General features: G+C 39.2%; 1 protein-coding gene across 2 annotated transcripts in view; it reads right to left on the reverse strand.

The window, feature by feature from the left end:
- The window catches only part of LOC145988724 (prostaglandin E2 receptor EP3 subtype), a 106727-nt gene that overhangs the window by 16584 nt on the left and 63280 nt on the right, over positions 1-26863 (reverse strand). For both annotated transcript variants that reach the window (XM_083123838.1, XM_083123837.1), the window contains exon 2: positions 581-758. In XM_083123838.1, the coding sequence (XP_082979964.1) occupies positions 581-758 (178 nt within the window). The remainder of the gene's footprint in view (positions 1-580; positions 759-26863) is intronic.

Consider the following 26863-nt stretch of genomic DNA (forward strand, 5'->3'; position numbering starts at 1 on the left):
AACGTCTACTGAGCCTGCCTGGCTTCGCTGCCGCTATTTTACCTGTGTGGAATCGTCTCTGCTACCGCAACGGGATCTGTTGCTTTTGAAACACTGTAGAGTTCGACCAGGGGGAAGCCAGGCCTGCTTCCTATTCTCCATCCAACGTAAGAACGAAGTTTATGTAAACAAATGCCACGTGATTTGTGAGAAACCGCCCCTTTCCTATAGCTACGTTAGTTCCGGTACCGCAAGACGCTGTAGTTCCGGGCATATCGTGCCATAAATACATTGGTCGCTGCTTTACAGCTCATAATACGTGTATAAGATCCCACAGCTACGTTGAGTGGTGGGGACTTTATCACATGCACTATATTCCTACGCGCAAGGTTTCTACACAACTGCCACTGGAATAACCAATAGAATTTCTCACAAGCCACGTGTATTTGTTCACATTGACTTTATTCTTACATCAAACAAAGAGTATGTGGCTTACCATGAAGGATATAACTTCTATCAGAGCGAGCAGGGAAGTCCGTGAAAACATTCTATATCTGTCGGAGTCATTTTTGATGTAGACAGTACAAGAGGGGGTACTTACCAAAAGCAAAGTAAACATAGGCGTATATCCGGTCCTTGGTCTCTCTGCCGAACTTGTATCGTATGCATTTGTTGTTGTGGAAGTACAGGCCAAACCCAAGGAATGGTAAACACACCAGAACTAGCACCACGAACCACAGCGCGAAGATGGTGCCTTTGATCACGCAATACGTCACGTGCTGAAATCAAATGAAAAGGGAATATTAATTTTCACGATATTTGCAAAAAATATGTACTTACTTCGAAATAGCATTAGCATATATACAGTCAAATTAAATATGTCAACCGAGTTAATGTTGGAAAGTCAAAAAGTACTGTTATTTTTTGTTTTACAACGCTTTTCTGTCACTTTTGCCTAATCGCGGCGGTGAGGATGAGAGATAATAAAAGGACTGTCACAAATACATGTGGACAGAACACAACATAAACCTCACAGAGGATTATATTGTTATAGATACAGTCGCTAGAGCCTTGTTAGTCTGCAAATAAGCTGTCAAGGGTGTAGTACGTTGACATTCGAATGCCTTGAGAAAAGGCCATTCCTTACAACCCTCGGGTTATATTGAGGGGGGGAGAGGGAGAGAAAGTTCTGTGTCCTCCAAAGTTAATGTGTATATGTTCATATCTTCAAACCTCTCGCATCATAAAGAATATTTCGATACCTCTTAATCGCATGCTCTTTTTCTTGAATGTATTCTTTGTCTACTATGTAGCCTAATTGTTACTGTTATACAGGGTGGTCCATATTGATGGGGCACATTTAAAATGCACATTTCTAGGAATGGAACAAGCACATTTATTAAGCACTATGTGCAATACATAATCAAACTATCGGAGTTTGCAGCACTGTTGATAGTTTGTATCTAACATCCCGTAGATGGGCATCACGTTGAGGAGAACATTCTTGGGTTCTCAAAGTCATACTGCGTCGTAGCAAATCGGTCGGAATGGCCTCTATATCCTTCCGGATATTTCCCTTGAGTTCAGCAATTGTTTGGAGTCTCGTAGTGTACGTCCTTTCCTTTAGGTAACCCTACAGAAATTAGTCCTGTTGAGTTAGATCCGGTGAACCGAATAGCCAATTGATACCACTAAATCTGGAAATGATTCGACCAGAGAAATGGTATTAAAGGGTTCTTACTGGCACTCATTCTGTATAACGAGTGGCACCATCTTGTTTCATCCACATTTTGTGAGACCGAGCCGCCTCACTTACGGAATGAAGAACGTGATTGACATGTCCTTGTAGCACTCACCAGTGACTCAACTGTATTCGCCATGGGTTCAATGTTCTCTGCACTAGGAGACATTCGAGATCGCCCAGGTGAAGGTTTCTTTTCGGGATTAGCTGTCTCATGGTTGTTTTTCACAGCACGCAGGATTGCCTTCCAAGATGGTGTTTGACGCTTCTTGAAATGTTGTCGGAATTACATTTGTGCTGTAATGATGAAACATCCACTAGTGAGGGACTCTTCCACAACATAAACAATTTCAACGGGAGTCCACAGCACCATAATTCAGTGGAACAATAAAATGAAGAATGAATTAATATTAACTCCCATGCTCTAGCTTCCAAAATGCACTGCATTAGAAAAATGTTAGAATATTCCTATTGTCTTAAAATTCCAAATGAAATGTGTCCCATCAATATGGACCACCCTGTATTTGGTCATTCCTTGCCAGAGTTCCTTCGTACGATCTGTGTCCGATTTCGTGCACATTCTGTGCCTTGTCAATACAATCAGTGGACCGAAAAAGTCTATAGAAGGGCCTACGACATTCTAGTCACGTAGACCCTGAATATTTTCGTGTCATTCCCAGTAACGACCACTGGAAAAGATGGAGAGATGATGATACTGGAGCTGTTAATCCAGAACACATTCAGGCCACTACCCTTTTCCGTTCCTAGATATTTTCAATGAATAAAACAAGTTGCCGGCAATCTTTTTCTTATTTTGTCATTTTCATTAAACAAGATATTAATGCTTTTGTATTTTGTACTTGTAGTTTGTATTCATGTCCAGATATTATTAGAATGATTAAATCAAGAAGACTTAGGTGAGCAAGCCATGTGGCACGAATGGGAGAGGAAGGAAGAGTTTACAGGATTCTTGTTGGGAAACCTGATGATAGCACCTGTAGGAAGGCCAAGACGAAGATGGAGGGATAACGTTGAGATGGATCTAAAGGAAATCGGTAGGGACGGAAAAGAGTATATAGATCTTGCTCAGGATAGGGACAGATGTTGCTGCAGCCATGAACCTTCTGGTGTAAGAAGGCTAGAGAGTTAGTTAGTATATTCCAAGCAGTTTCATCATATGGCAGAGTGTTATTGAAGGTGAGACACTTTCATTAGAAAAGTTCATTCATTTCTATTCTTGCTGTTATTTTCAGGCATTAACAGTAAAACATTTTCAAAAATATTAATCTATTCCTGTTATTCTTAGACGCCTTTAACAAGCAAATTCGGTTTGCTTTTGATGTTTCCTATTATCTTCAGATAACCTTCATTTAAAAAGCCAGACCAATATTTAGAGTTATTATCATTAAAAATATTAGAAACTAGAATGCTATATGCAAAACACAATAGCAATTCACAAAACAATTCAGCACCCGAAATGCACTTTGACTTTATTTGGTTTTGTGCCACTCGAACGCGTGTCTGTGTAGCGGCTGAAACCACACGGCTTGTGCTCGTAATCAGATGTACTCTCTACTCAATCATACATCAAGGGACTCTACTACGCCAATGTGAGAATGTGAGATGTCGTCAGTCTACTTCTATACACTTTGGAGTTTCACATTTGCAAAATCTGCTACTCTTTCTCAAATTAGCAGTCGACCATATCGCGCTACGGCGCCAGGGGTCCCGGGGTTCGAATCCCGGCCTTTGCATGGGTGCTCTTTTTGAGCGTGTTCTTTCATCATATCATCACTCGTCCTCATCTTTCTGATTACCCAAAATTGGCAGAAAAGAGAAGTAAACGAAATCAGTCAATTGACAAGTTAAATTAGTGTACAAAAATGTTCGTTGAAGTGTTAAGAAATTATAAAAATGAACAATGTAAACGGATTACTAAACGCCACGTGCTGTGCGGGTGCAAAGGCCTCGGTGTTTGAAAAGAGTTCTGTGTCAAGGCCCTTCCTTGTTGGCTGGCAAGCAGCGGACACTTAGCAGGGCAAATTATGGAGGAGCCACGTTGATTGGTTTACAACAAGGACGGATCTCGGTGTAGTGTTTGCATGCGTGTGCGTTTGAAGACAACTCCGAGTGAAACGGATAATGTGTGTGAGTGGTGTGCCCAACGGGACTGGTGGAGGTCATACCCCCTTCCCACTTTTAGCTAATAGCGAAGTTGAGGAGTGATAAGATGAAATTGATGACAGAAGAATCACAAACACACATAGACACCACAAAACACCCGCTCTACAGAGGATTATACTAGCTGTGAGTCCAGACGCCACAGCCTCGCTAGTCTGCAAAATGCAGTCCAGGGCGAAATACGTGGAAGAGAGGTTGGTTGAAATTTGGGTGCCTTGCACCTTAGGTAAAAACAACATCTGTGTGCGAGGACCAGAAAGAATCTCCTTACCCATGCTAAAAGCTGAAGCTGTACAGGGGCACTCAGCACATATATGGACAACACACTACTCTACAGATTATTTATACTACCCGTCAGAGGCGGAAACACGAATTTTTGTCTGGGTAGCGGGGGGGGGGGGGGCAAATACCAGGATAAACGTACCAATAATGATGATGATAATAATAATAGTAATAATTTTAATAATAATAATAGTAATAATTTTAATAATAATGTTATAACATCATTATTATTATTGTTGTTATTATTGATTTGCTTTCTTTTACTTCGCTTCTTGTGCTCCTTTTGGCTAAATTGCGAAGATGGGGATGAGTGATGATGATGAAATTGATGAATGGACACTCACAAACATCCATGCCCAAGCCGGGATTCGAACCCGGAACCAACATTATTATTATTATTATTATTAGTAGTAGTAGTAGTAGTAGTAGTAGTAGTAGTAGTATAAAATACGTTATTACCCTCGTAAATTATACAAAAGGGGATAGAAGTTGGTGCTAAAGCATTTGTGTTCGAACAAACGATTTGAATTATTTTTTCAACACGTTCAATTTCACATTAATAATGGAAAACAAACACACAAACTATTTTCGAAAGACAGAAAATGCTTGATAAATGGATTCCAAATATAATTATTTTTTACATTAACATGTATAACTTTCATGCATGATATATGTTTCACATATATGCAACATGGAGCGACGTGGACACTAAATTGTGTACGTATTCAAAGTTTCTTTAATGAATATATTATACAACATATGTTCACATCCAATTCATCCATCTCACAATTGTCCCTCAAATGTGCACGTTCCCTTTCCTCAAAACAATTTTTCACACATTTAAAACAAAATCAATTAAGACAAGTCTTATTTCTCTGCCAGAAAATTTAGAATGCATTACAGAAAACAATGAATGATAAATTGCGAGCGAAGCGATCAAGAAAATTTTTGGATCCAATTTTTTTGAAGGCTGTAATCTATATTGATTTAATAGGGTGCAAATAATTTCAAGGGACGCCAATGCGTTCTCTCTTTTACAACTTTCGTGCCTCCCCGATGGTGTAGTGGTAAAATCGTCGCCTTGTGATAAAGTGGTTCCGGGTTCGATACCCGGTGGAGGCACATGGCACAGTAGTTCGGATACCAATTTAAACTGGACCTACAGTTCCAATTAGCCTTTCTGTGCGTGAAGTGGACTTATAACCAAAAATCAATCTTACAACTTATTTTCATTTAGATCATTCGACTCCCGCCGACCCTAACTAGCTACGATTCTGAACATGGTAAGACTAAGAAAAGAGGGAATGCAAGCGAAGCGAGCAAGAAAATTTTACGAAAACTATTTTTATTTGCATAAAATTTTGAAGTTGTGGGCGATAATTGCAATGGCAGGTACACTTGGCCGTCAATGTTTGCCCCCCCCCCCTGTGGTTGCGCCACTGCTACCCGTAGGTCCAGATGCCAGTGCCTCGTTGGCCTACAAGACTGCAGTTATCGGCGTGTACTATATAGAATTGAGGTTAAACACACACAGTGCATCATGAAACTATCGATAAATCCATACGTAAATGTGTACGTCCAATGATTTTGAGACACACACACACCTTTGTAAGAATTCTCACTAGAATCTCCCTCCCTGGAAAAAATCCACCATACTGGACAGACGTGAGAAACGAAGAGAGATATATGAAAAAAAATGGCTACGTGAAGCCTGGAGATACCATTATCATACATTCTATTTTTATCCAGTCATTGACTTCAGCTTAAAGAGTAGCTGCTACTCCGGAAGAAGAGGCGAAGCATAGAGGGCAAGGATGGTTCTACTAGAGGTTACGTCAATTTGCGAACTATCTCTATTCTCAATATGTGCTTATATTTTCCGCCAACTTAGATTTTGTGAAAGGAAAACCCTCGAATCTACAAAATGCTATAGAAAATATGATTTAATATCTTTGATTACCTCTCTTCATAGCGAAGTTAGACAGAGAACTTATATACTATGTACAGGGTCAACGAAGTTAGTAATAAGTTGTGTTTTATACAGCGTATATTGATACAATTGTATGTTGAATTGTATCTTCTTGTATCACAGGGTGGGTCAAAAGTCGCAATACACCTAAATAAAAGAAGCCACTGTGGGGATAGGTGTCAGTGAGTGTTGGATATGCGTGTTGGGGGTGGGGGAAAACTTTATGATGAGGTTGATCTTGACGGCCGCCATCTTGAAGTCCGCCATCTTGGATTCAACTTCATTTTTTTAAATGGGAAGGGGGTCGTGAGACACACAATTTTAGGCTAGAATTTTGTCAGGAATTAAATGGTGTTGTCCATTTTGACGTATCTTTATTCGTGTAGGAGTTACAAAGGTTTTCTCTTCGTTGCAGGTTGACAGAACAACATGAAACTAAGCGACGCTGAACGGGTTGAGATCATCCTAATATCAGGGGAAAGAAGTTCTCGCACCATTGCAGCCGATTTCAACGCTCGCCATCCAGACCGACATCCAATTTACCACGCCACAGTTGCATCGCTGCTGTCCCGGTTCACTGCCACAGGGAGTGTGAAAGATACGCCACGGTCTGGGAGGCCACGTTCATCAACAGATGAGGCGACAACCATCGCCGTGTTAGGTAGCTTCGCCCTCAGTCCCACAAGGAGTGTGCGTAGCATGTCTCATGTGACTGGTGTTGGCAGATGCTCCATACGCCGGATCTTGAAGACACATCATTTTCATCCATTCAAGCTGCAGTTATTACACCACCTTTCTGAAGACGACCCTGACCGCCGGCTTCAGTTTGCGGAATGGGCAACAGCACAGCTTGCAGATAACCCACAGTTCGCCCAGAATGTGCTCTTTACGGACGAAGCTAACTTTTACGTTAACGGGGAGGTTAACAAGCAGAACCTGCGTTATTGGTCAGACAGTAACCCACATTGGACTGATCCATCCAAGATGGTTGGACATACCAAAGTCATGGTGTGGTGCGGGATCTGGGGAACACGGGTCATTGGTCCTGTGTTCATCAACAACAATTTGAATGCCGACAGCTACAAAGGATGGTGACTTCCCCTTATGGTTTCAGCACGACGGGGCACCAACTCACTACGGTCTGCAGGTACGTGGATTACTCAACGAACAGTTTCCACAGCGCTGTATTGGCCGTCGAGGTCCAGTGGAGTGGCCTGCAAGATCCCCCGATCTCACTCCCCTGGACTTTTACCTATGGGGCCACCTCAAAGCCATGGTGTATGCGGTCAAAATCAATGATCTTCGCCACCTGGAACAGCGGATCATTGATGCATGTGCGGCTATTACACCAGATGTCCTATTACGTGTGCATACGGAGTGGCAGAAGAGAATGGAAATGACTGTCCAGCATGAAGGAGGCCACATCGAACACATCATGTAAAGTGTGCCACTTTTCAAAACTAGAAAAAAGAAACCTTTGTAACTCCTACACGAATAAAGATACGTCAAAATGGACAACAACATTTAATTCCTGACAAAATTCTAGCCTAAAATTATGTGTCACACGACCCCCTTCCCATTTAAAAGAATGAAGTTGAATCCAAGATGGCGGCCGTCAAGATCAACCTCATCATAAAGTTTTCCCCCACCCCCAACACGCATATCCAACACTCACTGACACCTTTCCCCACAGTGGCTTCTTTTATTTAGGTGTATTGCGACTTTTGACCCACCCTGTATAAAGAAACAAATTGCCGGAGTACTAATTGAGGCGAGTGTACGTACATACAATATAAAATAGACTTTATTATTCCAATTATGATCTGGCCTTTAGTTTTCTAAATGTGAATGGATTTGAAAAATAACTTCTCTAATGATTATAATATTTTGACGAAATTTAACGGATCTTATTTTATATCTGAAGTAGTAAATTACTATTTTAATATTCTAGGTGTGAAATTAATAAAGTTAGATTGAACATAAACAAATTTAAACTTGTATAATTAACCAAAGCAGACGTTATATTCAGTATTCGTACACTATTTCTAATGTTGAAGTGCTAAGTACTGGTCTCCGTAGCGGAGGGGTTAGCACAGCGCGCCACGACGATTGGGGCCCTGGGTTCGAATCCCGGCTTGGGCACCGGTGTTCTTCGTAAGTGTCCCTTCATCAGTTTGATCACTCATCCTCATCTTCACGATTAGCTAAAAGTGGCAGGAATGCGAAGTAAAATAAACGAAACCGATCAATCAATCAGTCAGTGCTAAGAGAGAATACCGTCAATGATCTTGGTGTCACTTGCCTAAACACTAACTTTTCAAGCACACATTAACCGCGTTTCATCGAAGCTTATAGAAGTTTAGGATTTATATTGATAATGGACAATTAATTTAGAAAAAATAATCCTTTCTATTATGTACTTTGCACTCGACAGATCTAAACTTCAGCATGCCTTTGTTGTTTGGGATCTGTTGATACTGATTGTAAATTGTAGATCGAAATGGCGTACTCCTAGTGTAAAGTGCTTCAAACGTGGTTCATGTAATTGTCATAATTATTGTTCTTTCTGTGTGTGTGATAGTGTACGAGTATTTACAGTATTAAACGCTGTAATTGAACATGCACTGTCGTGTTCCCAATAAATAAATACAATTGTATTTGGGTCTACCATCTGACGTATTTGTAGGAATGCTGAAACTTTAGTAGGAGTTAATAGTGGGTGAGAAGGGAGGTTATTGACACGATTCCGAGTCCCGTATTTGTCGCGAAAGTTAACATGGGATTGAGAAACACCCCTTTAATTACATGAAACGAGCTCAGGGAGCTTCGATTTTCCTCCCGGTTTGTTCCAGATGTGTCTCTGAAGTTCCTGCATTGGATTAAACTGTTTTGGTCTAATCTCAATGACGACGAGAAGGCAAAACCTCAGGAAGAACACGGAGAGAGAGGGTGAGGCATAGATACGTCCTTGTCTTTGTCTAATCTCTATTTCATCACATCATTCATCATTACTTCCGCGATCAAACTGTTCAGAAAGATGTTCTAATTGAGGGAGGGCGTACAGTCCTGTTTCGCCTAATCCCCTTTCACCTAATTGCTTATCAGCACAAGATAATGTGATTTATTACCTGGCCACCATTTTAAGGGATACGGGATATCCCCTTCCGCCAGATCTGACAGCTGTCCACCATTTTAGACAAAATGGGATATCTCGTTTCGCCTAAACAGGTTGAAAGGGAAATATTTCAAATGACAGAAATTTAGTTGTCTGTCAGCAAGGAGATTCGTGCTCTGTTTTATGTTAATTCATCTTAATTAGCGCTTAAGGTTAGGCTAATAATATAACAATAACCTAACCTTACCTTAATTAGCTCTTAGCATACGACTAAGATTATTGGCTGTTATATTGCTGACTATTGGGCTCATGTGACTGACACACCTGACTATTTGGCTCGTGTGACTGTTCGTAATTAGCATCGACACGTGTTCTGAATTGTTTGGTGCTTACGTTGATCACCGAGCGCATAGGCGGAGTTCTGGAGAGGCCAGGGGGGCCTGGCCCCCCAACTTAAAAAAGACTAATAAAATAACACATGATTAAGTTCAGTTACTACATTTTTTGTTATGAAGCCATACCGCAAATCTTGACGTTTGGCATGATGGCATGTGCAGCAATTGTGCCGCAATAGCGGTTAGTTTTACAAGTGGGATTGGAAATACTGGCTCTGATGTAACACTCAACTCACTAGCATCCTCCCCTATTTCTCTTAAAATAGACTTGTCCGAATTCCTACCCACGCTGTCAGTGCAGTCTGCAGTTAGTTACAATTATCCAGCGTCATTGCGACAGCGTCTGATTTAAGACATTCTAAAAACCCTGAAGCCAAAAGCCTGCTTTCAGCTATAAAATCGTTGGATTTCATTGTATGTTTATCAGTATTTTCTGAATATCTCCCCCTCATAAATGTTTCATCCCAGTCCTTTCAGAAAGCTGATACCTCAATAGCTCAAAGTTCCAGTGTAGTCAACGGAGCGATTAAGGAGCTTCAGTCCCAGCGAAAAGAAAACACTTGGGACAGAAAATGGAATGGAATAAAGGGTGTTGACAAAGAATTAGGTCTAAACATTTTTGAAGGTGGAGGTGAGATGAAAAAAGGTACAAATCCAAAAAGGCCTAGACTGATATCAAACAAATTAGATGCTTATCTGGTTTGTTCTTCAGTTGGTCAGAGAACCAGAGAAGAGACATCTGCTGAAACACTTTCTACATTTCAAAGTGAAGAAATCTGGAAGAAAAAATACAAGTGTGATTTGATTTATTTATGCATTGCTGGATATTTTGATTGGCTAACTGAAAAGAAGATTTAGTGGTGAAACTTCGGAAGTTGCTGAATTCAGTGAAAGATTTATTCGCCTGGATGAAGAAGGAACTGCACGTTTCATTGAGATTTACTCCATTCCTGGTATTCACACAACAATGTTGAAGGCAGATATGACCATTTTAAGAAATGTAATGGAAAGTTCAGGTTTGAGTTTGATAAGTGCGCCTTTGAACAATATTGTTCTAAAGATAGTGGACAAAGTTTTGAGTAAACATGCAGAAACATACAAAAATTTTAGCACTCTTCTGAAAATTGCTCTGACCCTGCTATTAAATAGTACCACTTGTGAGAGGACAATTTCTGCTATGAGGCGAATCAACAACTGGTTGCGTTGCACAATGGGTCAAGAGAGATTGAACAATTTAATGGTCTTATACTCTGAATCAGATGTTGTAAAAAAATTAACTTAGACGATTTGATTGATGTGTACAGTTTGAAGTAAGAATAACGTAAACTGACTTTGTGTTGAGTCAACAGTTACTGTTGAGGCATCAAAAGAACTTTTCAATTTAAGTTTTCTAAAATTTCTGAAGCTTACTATTGTACCGTAACTTTTTTAAAGTAATACGAGTATTGTATCAAAAAAAATGCAAAATGCAATAATCGTACTGTTTTGCATCCTTTAAAACTGACAACCAATATACTAATTAATATGTGTTTACTTAAGCGAGGAAATTTTACATTTTCAAATCTAAAAGGCCTACAATTCAGTGTTTTTAACTTTTTTTTTTTTTTTAATTTAATTTAATTTCCGGAGGAAGGCCTCCGGACCCCTTATAAACTAGGGGATATTCAATCACCCTGAGGTACATCATATGCTTCTAACAGAGTCTGGCCCCTCCAAAGCAATGGCTCAAACTCCGCCCATGACCCAGCGTTAGATACATCAGAGACCGCCAAAATTTCCCTCACTTGCAATATTTCCCTTCCAACAGGTTTAGGCGAAACGAGATATCCCATTTCGTCTAAAATGGTGGACAGCTGTCAGATCTGATTGGCGAGGGCTCATAAGCTATTAGGCGAAATGGGATGCGATCAGGGAGGGAGACGGACAATACCAGTGGAATGTCCTTGCGTGCGCTGAGTACGTAGCGCCTCTTTATTAGTTCAAAATGTAATCCTTCGTGGCACCAGCCGAAGGTTACCCAACAGAGTCACAGGACGATTGATCTGATCCTTTCTTGAACCCACGCGCCATCGCTAGTCTTAAATCTTTCTCCAAATTCCCTTTTCGGCATTCGCTTACCCACGATGACCTGAATTTGTAATGGATCGACTGACTCAGTTGCGTTCTATCAACAGATTCTTAATCTACGTCTGCATCTGCAATGTCTCAGCTGCCGACACATTCCAAAGAGCCAAAAGCCTGTTGCGTGGAAGTGCGTTTTGTACGATGATTGATAGTTTCTGAGATGAAGCATTGCTCTTGCAGCATTCCTTAATGGTACCAGTGGTAGTAATCCTTGAAAGTTGATGGAAACTTGCTGAACGTTGTATGTACGTACATCAGCTGTTTAGTTCGTAAGCAACAATACCAAGCCAGAAGGAACTTACAAATAATTCATGAGGCAATGCAAAGTAATAAAGTAAATATCTGTAAGGGAAAGGCTTCGGTACATTATTTTGGTAAAAATATAATTAAAAATATTACGGTTACACCTTCTTTTTTTTTCCATCGAGATGAAACTTGGTAGTGTCTTAATCTCGTCTTGAGATATAAATGCCCGTCTACTTCTCGGTCTCGCCTCGAAGCATTACAAACAAGAAATAGGGAGCTTCATTGCACACACTTTCACTGCGTACAACTTTTCTTCATTAGCTTTTGTTTCTGTTGGACGCCTTGTTTGGACGCTACGAGCTCTCAATGAAATGTAATTTATCCTGAGTATATGCAACCACACAGCGCAAGCTCACAATTGCCACTAACGGGTTGACTTTGCAATTACTATGAACAAAACATATGACTGATCTATAAATAATCAGGTAGATGTCTGCTTGGTAGATATCTGCCGCTCTTGGCTAATTGCTACGATGAAGATGAATGATGATTAGTTGAAACTGATGAAGTGATACTCGCAAAGAAACAATCATACCCAGGTTAGGACTCGAACCTGAAACTTACGATACTTGGTACTCCTTGCTGTCTCTCAAAATTACGAGGGAAGTACATTTGGGTGATCAATATTTTCATTTTTGCAATAAAAATGGGACATCTATTTCCTGAAAGTGGATTTAAATAGGAAATTTTCAATGGCAACTTCTGTACCGCCGTAGAGTTAGGCAACACACATAACACATTGCAGTGAAGTGATTATTTCAGGATCTATACCGCGTTTGTTACAACCTGTCCCGGTTCCCGCGCTAGCTGGTCGCTGGCTTTTCTCCGTGCTGGGGAAAGTCAAAGCCAGGCAGCCAATTAAAATACGCAACGTCGCAACAGCGTCTACGTAAGCGCCTCTCTTGTGGCTCCCATTCGCTCCTCGCTGCCCAGCAGACGATTTTTTCCTCGTTTCTCATTGGCACCGAAACTGTTGAGCGATCGCTAGCGCGGGAAACGGGACATGTTGTAACAAACGCGGTATAGGTGTCCCATTTTTATTGTCGGTGACTGTACATACATGGATATGTAAATTTACGGAAGTTACAGGTGACAAATGACACATGCCATTTCGAAACGAACCTTTAGAAATAATGAAACCTTTGGTACGGACGTGATAAGACAAGCTGCTTGTGTCGTCTGTGTGTTGTACGGACTGGACCGTTTTCTTAATACCGTTTATCGTATCGGCTTGGTCTGTTGGTCGCGAGTGATGGAGATGCACATGTCAATTGTCGCTTCGGTGTGAAACCCCGTCTCGCTTGTCGCTTCTGTTTAAAAGCTGTCTAGCCATTTCGAATGGTTGTGGGTTCAACGAACCTTCTGTGTTATTTGTCAGTGGAAACATTGAAACCACACCCCCCGTTCCTTCGAGAACTCGTAAACATGGCAAATTAACCTTGGACACTCGTGTGTTTCAAACAGCAAGACACGCTGGTTAAAATTCAAACTTCCAAGCATCCATCACCTTGTGCAATAATGGTAGCAAATTTGCTGCTGAGGAACAAGGGGAAAATGGCAAACATTGCAAAACTTTAGAGAATTGTTAAAGCCGTGCTGACAATGAAATGGGAAAGACAGCTAATCAATCGTGTGGAAAATTAAGTTTAAGAGAGAAGTTTAGTAAGTGTTTAATTAGAAACCATCGTATAGCTTAGAGTATAAACCAAATTGCTGAACTGTACCTCCATAGTCAGTCAATCCAGAGGCTTCATAATAATTTCAGCGAACAATCCGCCGCAATTCATTGCGCGAAATCACGTTTCGCCGCTATATTTCGGGAAAAAAGATCAAAATTTGCGATGAAAACATACCGGGTAAGCATTGTGTGTATAATCTTTGCCGAAGTGATTCAAGGTATGATTATTATGACCATATGAGGAATGTGTACTCGTACGTATAAAATATCGCAAATTTCTAGCTGTAAGAAAGCTTCTCATACGCTTTCCTTAACACGTGCGTATCTGTTTGCCCGACTTCTTGCTGTTTCTTACCAGAGTGCACTGTGTGATGACGTCAAGTTGAATATAATATATTTCCAATATTCTATCACGAATTATGAGAAATGTATACCGGTTAGGGCACAGAAGCTGTCTATCTAGGCAAGGTCGGTCCAGATCTATCATCTTCATTAGCCACTGTAATGCTGGGATAGTACATTTGGCATAGGCCGCTGCCGTTTCTTTCCTTTCCTTAATTCCATTTTTGTTCTCTCTTCGTTCTTGTCGGAGATATCTAAGCTAGAAATAAACGACCTTACACCCTAGAAAAATGAACAGTCTTCAACAATTGTGCAGATTGTATTCCAAAGCTCAACTAAAAAACGTGCCCAACGTTCCCAACGTGTAACTTGTAACACTTTTGTTCAGACAATGTGTTCAGATACGTATGGTCAAAAATGTCATCAACAGGTGTTTTGTTCAAGATCCATTACGAACTGTCAGACTGACTGACTGCTCTCTTATTGCCGCACTTGACCTTATCTGATTGGAGCTTTCGCAGAGCGTGTGTGATGTCCAGTGTCAGGACCTTGATTCTGTGGTTAATCAGATCTGGAGTACACGGTTAGCCACTCTTTGTTATTAAATCTGCTGGGCGGTCGGCGGCAAGAGTAGCTGACAAGAGTGGCCCAGTACTCAAAGGACAGCCTCGGTCGATAGTGGCGCCTTCCTCTGTCGCGCGACGAATTAAATGACAACTGACGATCACTCCGGCAGCCACCATTAATTACCAACACATAAATAGACCTATCGTGGGCGTTACGAGATAATGCTCTGAAAAATAAGTCCATGAAAGACGAGGGATGTTGGATGAGTCGTGTTCATCTGAAAGGCTTTCATGTTTAGCCTAGTAATATCGCTTCCAGGAAATAAAACAGGGTTTTATGTTACATCCCACGGTCTTATGTGAGTGTATGTCGCTATTAATATCTTCTGAAAGTACGAACACCTCATATGATATGCATTGTTTGATTAGAATGACGTGCTGGCTCGTTGACCGAGCACGTTGATTGGGTGACTTTCTATCTCATTAACAAAGTTCCCGGATTAGAGTCCCGGCCTTTGCATGGTTATCTTGTGAGTGTCTAGACTAATGGGGGTTGGACCTACAGTTTATAGCGGGATCCAAACCACTATGTGCCTCCACCAGGTATCGAACACGGGACCCCTAATTACAAGGCGACGTCGCTACCACTACGCAATCGGGGAGGCTCTACGTGTAAGACTTGCAAGCTAATTGTGATATGATGTTAATGGTAATGTTGCCTTGTAATGAAAAGTTTACGGGTTTGATCTTGTTGGAGGCACATTTCACAGTTCGTTGTATTCCACTTTGAACTGTAGTTCCAGTCTCGATTAGCTTTTCTGATCCAAAGTCGATTTAATACAAACTTTCACAAACTTCTGGCAAGCAGCCCCGAATCGTATTTTATACAATGATCTCAAGTAGTAGGTTACGAATGTACGTGCCGTTCAAAATGTACTGATTAACGATATATATGTACATAATTTTAGCATATGTTTCAGGAATTTTAGAGTGCGAGTTAATCGATATTTTGGTAATGGATTTTTAAAAATGGATGATCGGATGGTAAAAGTGGAGTGGTAAGTAACTAATGTTCTAACAAAACACCAATTGCCCTCAAATTAAACCAAACAGTTTGAAGCACTACTCTGAAGATCAGTAAAGCGATTAAATACAGCGAACTTATGACCTACCGTAACAAAACTACAGTTACCTTGGGGCGGTTGATTCGTGGAAGAGTTATTATTAGGGCTCGGAAGATGATGACCTAAAAAATCTAAAAAAAAGAAAAAAGAAAAGAAAATACCCATAGAATGGCCTAAAATAATTTTCGATCTTAAAATGAAAGCTTGATTTTTCATAAATTACGCTACAAAATGTACCATTGACAAAACATACCAGCGACAAAACGTACCATTGACAAAACATACCACCGACAAAACGTACCATTGACAAAACGTACCAGCGACAAAACGTACCTAACGAAGCCAGGGGAAAAATCAATTAAGTGCTAATGTAGTCTTTTTATTTTTACTTCAAGGTTATATAAAATATATCGCAAGGTTTTTCTATCTACGTAAATCACCTCATTTTCAGTGTTAGTGGGGAGGCAAATGGTAATATATTTGCCTTCCGTGGGATTTTTGTGGTACAATAATGGGAGTTAGTTTTTCTGAAAGGTATTGGCACAAGGAAAACGAATATGGATGTTGCCAATCCCAAAAATTGTGCAGGGGGGTGGGAGGGGGGATTCAAAATGGCCGACAACTCGTTTCACCGAAACAGCAATATCTTCATCATTTATACGACTAGAACAAATTTTCAAAGCTTTAAATACTTCTTGATGCAGTTTATACAATTACTAAAATAATGTGAATAATATAAATGAACCTGTTAGCCTCTTACGGATTGCTTAATACAGCTCTTCTGGTTTCCATTGAAGGTTTACTTTCTGTTACAGAGTATAAAAAATATTTTGGAATGAAACAAAATATTCATTGTGTAGCTTTCATAATTTTATTTTATTTAATTACGCCATCATCATAAATTTTAGATACAAGAACAGAAAAACTCCATGGCATCATATTGATGTATTTGTTTGTTACCGAAAACACAATGAAATGAATTAAATATTATAATAATAATCTGTTTCAGAAGATCATTACTACAAAATGTTTGAAAACAGGAGGTCATCCAAATAAAAATAATGTAAAATAATAATTACACTTATTAATCAGTTTCACTGTCTTCATATGAACTATTATCCCCATTCCGGTTAAAACAGTTATTTACATCATTGTCGGGTCCACACATTCACACATGTCGGTGCATGGAAAGGCATGACGTCTGCATTTACATACAAGTGTTGAACATCTACTCTTTTTGCATGAACATTTCACTAGCTCCAGAATGGCCTGTGGGACGGGTTGCATCGTGGTCATCTGGGGTACAAATGTACCGTTTTGCTTTCCCATCCATAACCAGCATCTGGCTGTGGAATCTTTGGATTCGCAACAACATCATATCTTCATACCATGGCTTGATAATGTGCTCTCAATATAGCACAGCGAAGAGCTGACTGTGTTGGTGGCATTTTCTCTCATTCGGCAATTTTCTTTTGAAACAAGGTAAACTGGACAGCTCCAACATCCGATTTTGCAGAGTTTGGCATGTAAAGTTTACAAACAAAACGTTCTAACGCATCAAAAATACCATTAGATGGTGTTGCATCCAATCCCAAGTTTGCAAAAGCTTGCAAAATACGACTGACACTATTAATGTCTTCTTCGCTAGCAATATCTTCTGTTGCAGCATGTAATATCTTTGCTATGAGCCATGACTTCATTTCCTTAACACCTAGATTGTCTTTCATTGATGAAAAATTAGTATATGTTGGAGATTTTGGGGTTGGTTTTGTTGGCATACTGCATTATTTCAATAATGTCACGCTGGCTGGAATTTCTGTTAGGGCTCTATTGTTTGATGATTTGATGAAGTGTATAGCTGGTGAATTATCATCTGATCCTTTCTGTTGATAAACGGCAAGGGCAGTTGCATGTGTGGTATTCTTCCCATCTAGTGTATCCTCCATGAAATCCACGTTATCCACTGCGAAGAAAATATATCTGCCGGCGCATTCACTCCCTGGTTATTTCTGATATCATCTATTATCGTCTCAGCTATTTGTGTTTCACATCGTCGAAGTCGATCGTATCCAATTGACAGACCACAGCCATGCAAAAGCTCAATGACCTTCTTGTTCCTTACAGATTGGTGAACTGATAATCCTACATCTACTTGCTGAGGCATTACACGTGTAGACTGAATATTTGTAGTTGTTGTACATTTCACTTGTCTCTCATTATATGTCATGGATATTGCAGTTTGTGATATGCTCATGACAGCCTTGTTAACACTTGATTGCTTGAGTTCTGAAGACATATGTTCAACAGTACCACAAATAAGCCATCTGAGAAAAGAATACACTTCTCGTGGCACATGTTCTTCTGTTGCTTCTAATGATCCTGTGAATTCCCACTTCTTAGTGTTTATTATAGACTTACGAAGATAACTAGCAGCATCATACAAATTCCTCATAGTCAAGTCCAAATCTTCATCATCATTCTGTGATGTCATAGCAATATCTCGTGCATGCTTCATACAAACATTTCAGGTTGATTTCTTTGTGATGGACGGTGAAATTCAATATCTGTAACATTTTTCTGCAGCAATTTCTTAATTTTTTTCCTTGTTATAGATGGATAAGCGACATTATTCATAACACCAGTGGCGTCTCGTCCCTTGGGGCTTCCGGGGCTTAGCCCCTAAAGAAAAACGGACGTAATGACGTCATTTTCAATCACCCTCGTACATAACTATCATACAATCTTTTAAAAGACGATTTTTACCGACCTAAGTTCATCGTCAGCAGCAATGGATATGACAGGGCTCCTAGCGGCATTGATGTCAGTTATCAGTGGATTTCTTGTTGGCAACACCATTTCAGACATTGAGTGACCAAGAAAAACTTGTTGTTAAACAATTTGGTCCTGACCATCCGAGTGTTACATTAATACAAAAACACAAATAGGCATATATTAAATAGAATTATCGATTGCTTAAAATTCTGTGGTTGATCTGAACTTGCTCTATGAGGACATAACGAAAGAGAACAATCTTTAAACAGAGGCATCTTCCTAGATTTAGTAAATGAGATTGCTAAGCTAGATAACAGTTTGCATGAACATTTAGAGGCATCCAAAGTAAATAAATACACATCAGCCGTGATACAAAATGAGTTGTGTTAACAAAACAGCATGCGCTATTGAGTGCTGCGATATAATTAATCATCAAGCCGAAGAGAGATTTGGGGCAACTGAACATTTGGAGTGTTTCAATTTAGTTGACCCTGCAAAATTCAATGACTGGAGGAAGTCTGATTTTCTCGATGATTCGTGTAAGAATTGTGCCAAATATTATCCCTTCATAGAAGAGGGAAAACTAAAGAGTGAACCTCGTGTTCTTTATTGTAGTGAAGAGTTTAAAAACATAAACTCTATCAGTACATTGCATTCGTTTTTCATTGAAAATGATTTAGAGGATACCTTTTCAGAAACAGTAAAAATGACAAACATAGTTTTAACAACTCCAGTGGCAACAGCTGAATCTGAACGATGTTTCAGCACATTGAAGCGTATTAAAACCTGCTTAAGAAATGCAATGGGACAAGACAGACTCAATGCCATGGCAGTGCTTACAATAGAGAAAGAATACATTGCAAACATAGAGGGCTTCAATGAAAAAATAATTACAAAATTTGCTGAGCAGAAGAACAGGAGAGCACAGTTCTTGTTTAAATGAGAACCAACGTTCGTAGAAAGGTACGTTTCACAGCAATACCTGTTTCTTTTGTAATTCATGTGAATGGTCATTATATTTTAAATTCTTTAAAAAAATAAGTCCAATTTTGTAGTTTAGAAGAAGATAAATGCATGTATTTTGTAATTCATATGAATTGTTATTACCTTTTAAATATTTTTTTTAAAAAAATAAGTCCAGTTTTGTAGTCTAGAAGAAGGAAAATACCTATTTTTTGTAATTCATTTGAATTGTCATTATATTTTAAATTCTTTAAAAAATAAGCCCCGGCCAAATTTGAGGCCACGAGACGCCACTGCATAACACGAATGTTTTCATAAGTGGTTTGCACATCAACCATACTCAAGGAACCAGTCTTTAAACACTCTTGAATGATACAGATGAATTCAATCTCTGATGCAGCTTCAGGGGCTGTAGAGATATTGGGTGCACTGGTATCAGGACATCGTAGTACATGTGTCACATTATTTGCCCAGCACGGCAAATTGTATCTAATGTCGATAGCATGACCATCTTCAGGGTTGATTGCTGTATTGAGCTTTATCTGGAGGGCTTCATTTCCACTTTTAGCAATAGCATCACTCAGGCTTTTTTTGAGCATGATCAACCGACAGCTTCCTGAGGGAATTTGCACGTATCTGACCACCATTACAGAAGAAGCATTCATCTTTGTTGAATGGAATGCAATGCGAACGTGTTAGTCTTGGTGTGCTGCTTTCCGCCACAGTTGGTGTTTGCTGATGTTGGCTTTCATAGCGCTTTTTCATACGCTCCAATTTTCCCTTGTGAGTGACATCTTGATAAGAACTTCGGTGCCATGATCCCCTGTTGTCTGCCAGCATGGCAGCAGTCATTCAAAGTAGACGAATATTAGATGATACATACTTCACGTTTTCGTATTCAGCATTCTCTTGCACACTTTGTAAAACCTTTTCATGTGTGGTGGGGTTTGTGATTAGTCCTTCGGTTAATTTCTGTTGACATATTATACAGAGTGCATAGTTGATTTCCATTTTTAGCCTCGTTTCTGGTTCACTGAGATCCACTGAAAAATATTTTTTTTTGTATTTAATTATGCATAACATGAGCTTGTTAAAGCTTTTTTTTAAATAAATATGTAGCATTACCGCTAGTTTTTACACAATTCATATTATTCCTAATAATCGTAGAAACTGCATCAAGAAGTATTTAAAGCTTTGAAAATTTGTTGTAGTCGTATAAATGATGAAGATATTGCTGTTTCGGTGAAACGAGTTGCCACCATTTTGAATCCCCCTCCCACCCCCCTGCACAATTTTTGGGACTGGCAACATCCATATTCGTTTTCCCTGTGCCAATACCTTTCAGAAAAACTAACTCCCATTATTGTACCACAAAAACCCCACGGGAAACTACATGCTCCCCCACTATGTGGGTTTGGCACGATACAGTAGTCTGTCTGAAAATGTAGTTTTGTTTCGCGTGATCAGATTATAATTTTATGTCGTGACTAAAAACCATAGCAAGATGATTAAAAATACAACAATAACAACAAACATCGCGCTACGATGCCAGGGGTCCCGGGTTCGAATCCCGGCCTGGGCATGGATGTTTGTGTGTCCATTCATCAATTTCATCATATCATCACTCATCCCCATCTTCGCAAATTAGCCAAAAGTAGCACAAAAACCGAAGTAAAATAAAGCAAATCAATCAATCAATAACAACAAATTATACTGAAAAATGACCTAAAAGCCAAAAAGGCCAGAAAATGCAAAAAAAAAACGTTTTCTGGTTCTAACTGAAGGAAAACAGACTACTATCTGGTTTAGCATAGTCTTCAGCGTACCGAAAAAAAAATGATATTTCATCAACTACCTAGCCCTAGTTGTTATTGATAGAAAGAAAGCAACAGGCTTGATGGGACATTTTGAGCTTCATCAGGGGACTATTCTGTTCGAATAATCGCTTCCACGCAAATCTCGAACCAAGGTCGTTTGATGAAGTCTGAGAGGCGGAATGCGAATTTTGTTGACGTCGCCAAATCTGTTTCTTTCTCCGCACCGTCGCTCCGCGTTGGAAATTCACGTTGTCCTCTTCACAGTTCACTAACCTTTGAAGTAGTTGGGACGTCACTTGATTAGAAGCCTCTGCATTGTCTGCAGCTAAGTTGATTGATTCAGTTTCCCGACATAAGATGTTTCTGAACTATGCATACTGTTGTTTGCATTAAAAATGTTCAAGGGGAAACAGATGTTTCGAAAGTACCCAGTTGAAAAAGTTAATCTTTTTAAAATGTAACTCAGTTGCAGTTAACGATATTTATAGGTTTTTTATTTCTTGATTATCTATAACTCGTACACTGATGATACTCTAAAATTTACAATTTTCATTAATTTATAATGAAACACATACCTTTAATTAATTACGAATATATGAGGTAAGGAAAATCAAGGTATGCCTTTGGAATAGTTAAGGGGCACAAAAGACTTGCTCACATATGAAGATTATTTTTTTCAATTTTAGCAAACCACAATTTTATACGTTACTCTTGAAACAGGAAAAATCATGTAAAATATCATGATTTCGTTATTCGTTACCTGAAAAAATAACTGACACATTACAGGTAATACTTATTTCGAAGAGTAACTATGAAACTAGTTTCACTTAACGTAATTTGTAAGTCGTTACAAGTAAGTCGTTAATTTCATACACATATTAGTACCGGTATACAAAACAATTACGCCTCTTATGATGAAGGTAAACTAAAGACGTCAACAACTAAATCCATGTTTTATCTTCTTTAACGGTATATGAACATTCTTTCAACAACAGCAATAACTCTCTTTTTTAAAAAAAGAAGTAAGACATAATCAATCACCTACATCAATGATGGCATGATCAAGTGATATTCCCAGTTCTTCTGAATGTGAATTCAGACATACAGAGAATAACAGTTTAGATATCTGTTACTGGGGAATGAAGCTTGGTCAATCGCAGCGACAGACAATAACAATTTACTCAAGGAAATGCACTTGAGCCAATGTTGTGATGACATACGAAAAGCAAATACTTGAATCTGATGACCTTGAAAGCGAAACAACCGAGCTGTACATCTTGGATGACACAACCTCAACAATTTGTGCTGGTAATGTGTGAATTCAATTTCTTAAAAAGCTAAATGTATTGGCACATTACAGAAATCACCGGCCAGAACCGAGCAAGTAGAGAGAAGAGGTCGGCCATAACTAAGGTCCTTGTACAACCAGTAAGTGCTGCTTGATTATTCTCTGCTAAAGAAGGGTATCTTCCCAGAAGCGTGGAAAAAGGCAATCGTTTTACCGCTCGCAAAATGCAAGCCTGTTAAAAATGTGAATGACCTGCGCCCAATAAGTATACTGCCCATAATGTCGAAAATTTTAGAGCGTATTGTACACGAGCAGCTATTCACACACGTAACAGCTACATCTAGTTTTCCAAAGCATCAATCTGGTTTTCGGCCAAATCACAGCACCACAACAGCCATTCTGAAAGTTGCTGACGATGTACAAAAAGCTATCGATGAAAGCAAAATCACCTTACTTGTATGCCTTGATTTCTCGAAAGCATTCGATTGCGTGAACCATGAAGTTCTACTCGCTAAATTACACAGCATTGGGGTAAACGGCATAACCCTTGATTGGTTTGCATCGTACCTTTCTGGCAGGAAGCAGCGTGTACAAATCAGAGGCAAAAATAACTGTTCCTCTGGGTGGTTAAACATTCGAAATGGAGTTCCCCAAGGAAGCATTCTTGGACCTCTCCTTTTCTCCATTTATGTAATGGACTTACATAAGAACCTCTCGCATGCGCAGTATCACCAATATGCTGATGATACTCAGATATACATGCATACAAGGATAGAAGAGTTCTCAAATGCAGCATCTCAACTACAGAAAGACCTGAACGCCATAAGTGAATGGGCACAAACTAACTTCCTAAAATTGAACCCAACCAAGTCAAAATTTGTCATAATGGGAACGAAATTTCTGGTAAAAAAGCTTAGCCAAAACACAGATAACATGATTCTCCCCAAATTGAATAGCCATCCGTTAAACTTAGAAAATACTGTAAATAACCTTGGCGTTGTCATGGATTCCCACATAGAATGGTCAGGTCATATTTCAGAGCAGATGAAAAAAGCCAACAAATCTCTTCGAGCATTACATCACTTGAAAAATATTGTAGGCATTGAGGTTAAAAAAAAATTGTGCGAGAGTCTAGTTTTATCACGATTAATCTACGGAGCCACGGTTGCTTACAATGCAAGCAGCTCCATAACTAATAAGCTACAAAAGCTACAAAATGCATGCATAAGATTCATTTACAAGCTGAAAAAAAGGGACCACATTTCAAAATACTTATTCAATTTGAATTGGCTTAACACCAATAATCTCGCGAAATACCAATTATTAACTTTAACACATAAAGTACTAGGCAACAAACAGCCTGCATACCTCTTTGAAAAACTGAACACAAATTCGAGCAGACATGAACATGTAACACGACGAAAGAAATTATTGTCAGTCCCAGTACATAATACGACCACCTATGGAAAATCATTTACTGTAACTGCCACTAAAGAATGGAATTCCCTCCCAACCTCCCTAACATCCATCAACAGCCATAAGCTATTTAAAAAGAATCTAAAACAGTATCTACTGGCAAGGCAGCGAAATACCTAATCACGAGCAACTTTTCATTCATAAAAATACGCATTGTAACATTTGGCAACTGTGTGCACATAAATCTTATAATTTCATAATTTTATTTCACTTCATTATTACTATTATATTTTCTATTTTTCCAGATTACTGAATATATATGAATGTGTACTAAAACAAAAGAAAAAAAAAAAAGAAAAAAAAAGATACCTATGTTCAACAATTTATAGGTAAATCTGTTTTTCTTTTTCATTATCTATACATATATCCTAAGCGTATATACCTATATATTTAATTATTCTTATTTGTACTGATATGTAATCCTTTTCATGTTTATATTTTTATTTTTTTTCTGAATGTATTTTTTTCTCAATGTACTCTTTATTCCATTGTACTAATCTTCCAGACAAGGGTCTGTTGTAAGAACGGCCCTAGAGGCCGAAACACGCCCGCTCCAATAAAGGCGATTTTATTATTATTATTATTATTAACAGAGGTCTGCAATTACATGCTTTTAACCCTTTATTTGGCTGTGTTGCTCACAAGCAACATGTTTTTCTACTAAGCATTATGCAGACAGGAAAGCCACAGTGACCGTTCTGTTGGCATTGTTGCTTTCCAGCAACTTGTATAAGCGCATATTACCATTCATTTGTCAACTTTGTTCGGAAATCTTCCAGTAGGGGAGAGGCGTAATCAGTGCTGCAGGAGCATTGTTTGGCGGGTTGGATCGTGTTCTTTTGTTTATATAGTTCCATTGTGTTTAGCAACGATTCTTCAAGTAAACATAATTGTTTCGCCTCAAGAAAGATTCAAAGGTAAGGTTGCACGTATTATGTACTTTTGTCAATTGTCTTTAGTACAAAATATTTAGTACTAAAAAGCAGGGGGTGCTCGTTCGGCGGCGCAGATCGTGTGCGCAGTTGTCCGTGGATGCATGACGTCACCATCGAAACACTCGGCACGGAAAAGGCTGGTTCCTTATGCAAATATTGAGAAATTTGACAACGAATATCTTCTAAAATATAGTAGCAAGGGAAAAGTTACAACTTTTTCTGTTAAGATTCATCCTTTCTAATCAATTTATCACAAAGTTGATTCAAATGTGTAAAATGGTTTTCAAGAAATCGTGTTACGAAGGAACCCCTGTGTTGTTCTCTCCAGGCTTCCAATGTAAGGGAGTTTTAACTTAAGCGCGTTGAATTTCTCTTTGCTCTATGTTTTGAAATAATATTATTTTGTTCTTGTCAACTGAAATCATCAGTAAATGCTATGGAAAGCTGTGAAAACTATTATCAGAAAACTAACGGAAGAAATCTAAAATATCACAGCTTGAATGATATAAAAAATGCGAGATTGCCCATTTTTGTGAAAAAGGCATTGTGCGAGATCTAAAAGCAGAACTTTATAATATTGTATGTAAATGTAAGGGTGTAATAAACGTGACTGCTTCCCAGGCACGTATCCAGGGGGGCGTAGGGGGCTCAAGCCCCCCCGAACGTTTTCGGTTTACACTAGATAAAATGAGATTTTTTTGTTTCTTGGGGTGTCAAATAAAATAATGTGACGTTAATTTAAGGAGAGAAATAATTATCGAGGCAAGACGGAGAATATTCTATAACCCTGTTATTGGTAACAGCTCGCATCCAAGGTGGGAATCAGGGGGCTCAAGCCCCCCTTCAGAAAATTTTCAGTTTACGCTAGATAAAATTAGGTTTTTGGCTTCTTGAATAATATGGTGATAATTTGAGAGAGATAATTATCTAGGCAAGACGGAGAATGTTCTATAAGCCTGTTATTGTTAATAGCGTGTATCCAAGGTAGGGATCAGGTGGTTCGAGGCCCCCCCCCCCCCCGCTCCACAAGGAAATTTTTCAGTTTACACTGATAAAATTAGGTTTTTGACTTCTTGAACAATGTGACGATAATTTAAGGAGAGGAATAATTATCGAAACAAGACGGAGAATGTTCTATAACCCTGTTATTGTTAATAGTGCGTATCCAAGGTGGGCATCAGGTGTCTCGAGCCCCCTCCCCCAGGAAATTTTTCAGTTTACACGAGATAAAATTAGGTTTTTGTCTTCTTCAATAATGTGACGATAATTTAAGGAGATAAATAATTATCGAGGCAAGACGGAGAATGTTCTACGGACCCTGTTATTGTTTATAGCGCGTATCCAAGGTGGGGATCGTAACTCGTGGACTCCCCCCACCAGGAAAGTTTTCATTTTACACTAGATAAAATTAGGTTTTTGTCTTCTTGAATAATGTGACGATAATTTTAGGAGAGAAATACTTATCAAGGCTAGACGGAGAATGTTCTATAACCCTGTTGTTGATAATATTGCATGTAAACTTTTCTTACGCTTTCGGTGTTGTCGTAGCGAGCTTGAACACTATGTAGAAGAGACTTGTCAGCATTTGGAAGCTGCACAACAAAGGTAGCGCCACAGGTAGGGCGATTCGGATTCATTGTAATTTTTTAATCTCTGGAAAGCGCGAGAGGGAACGTTCTTGAAAAAGAGGAGTCGAACTACTGGCAATATTTACGAATCGTGATATCTGCGATACGTTCTAGAATATAATGAGGGTATTAATACGCGGCTTCAATTTCCCGGTTGATCTGTACAACAGAATAGGTGGAGA

The sequence above is a fragment of the Lepisma saccharinum genome, chromosome 6 (assembly GCF_977018435.1).
Source record: "Lepisma saccharinum chromosome 6, izLepSacc3.1, whole genome shotgun sequence".
Lineage (NCBI taxonomy): Eukaryota > Metazoa > Arthropoda > Insecta > Zygentoma > Lepismatidae > Lepisma > Lepisma saccharinum.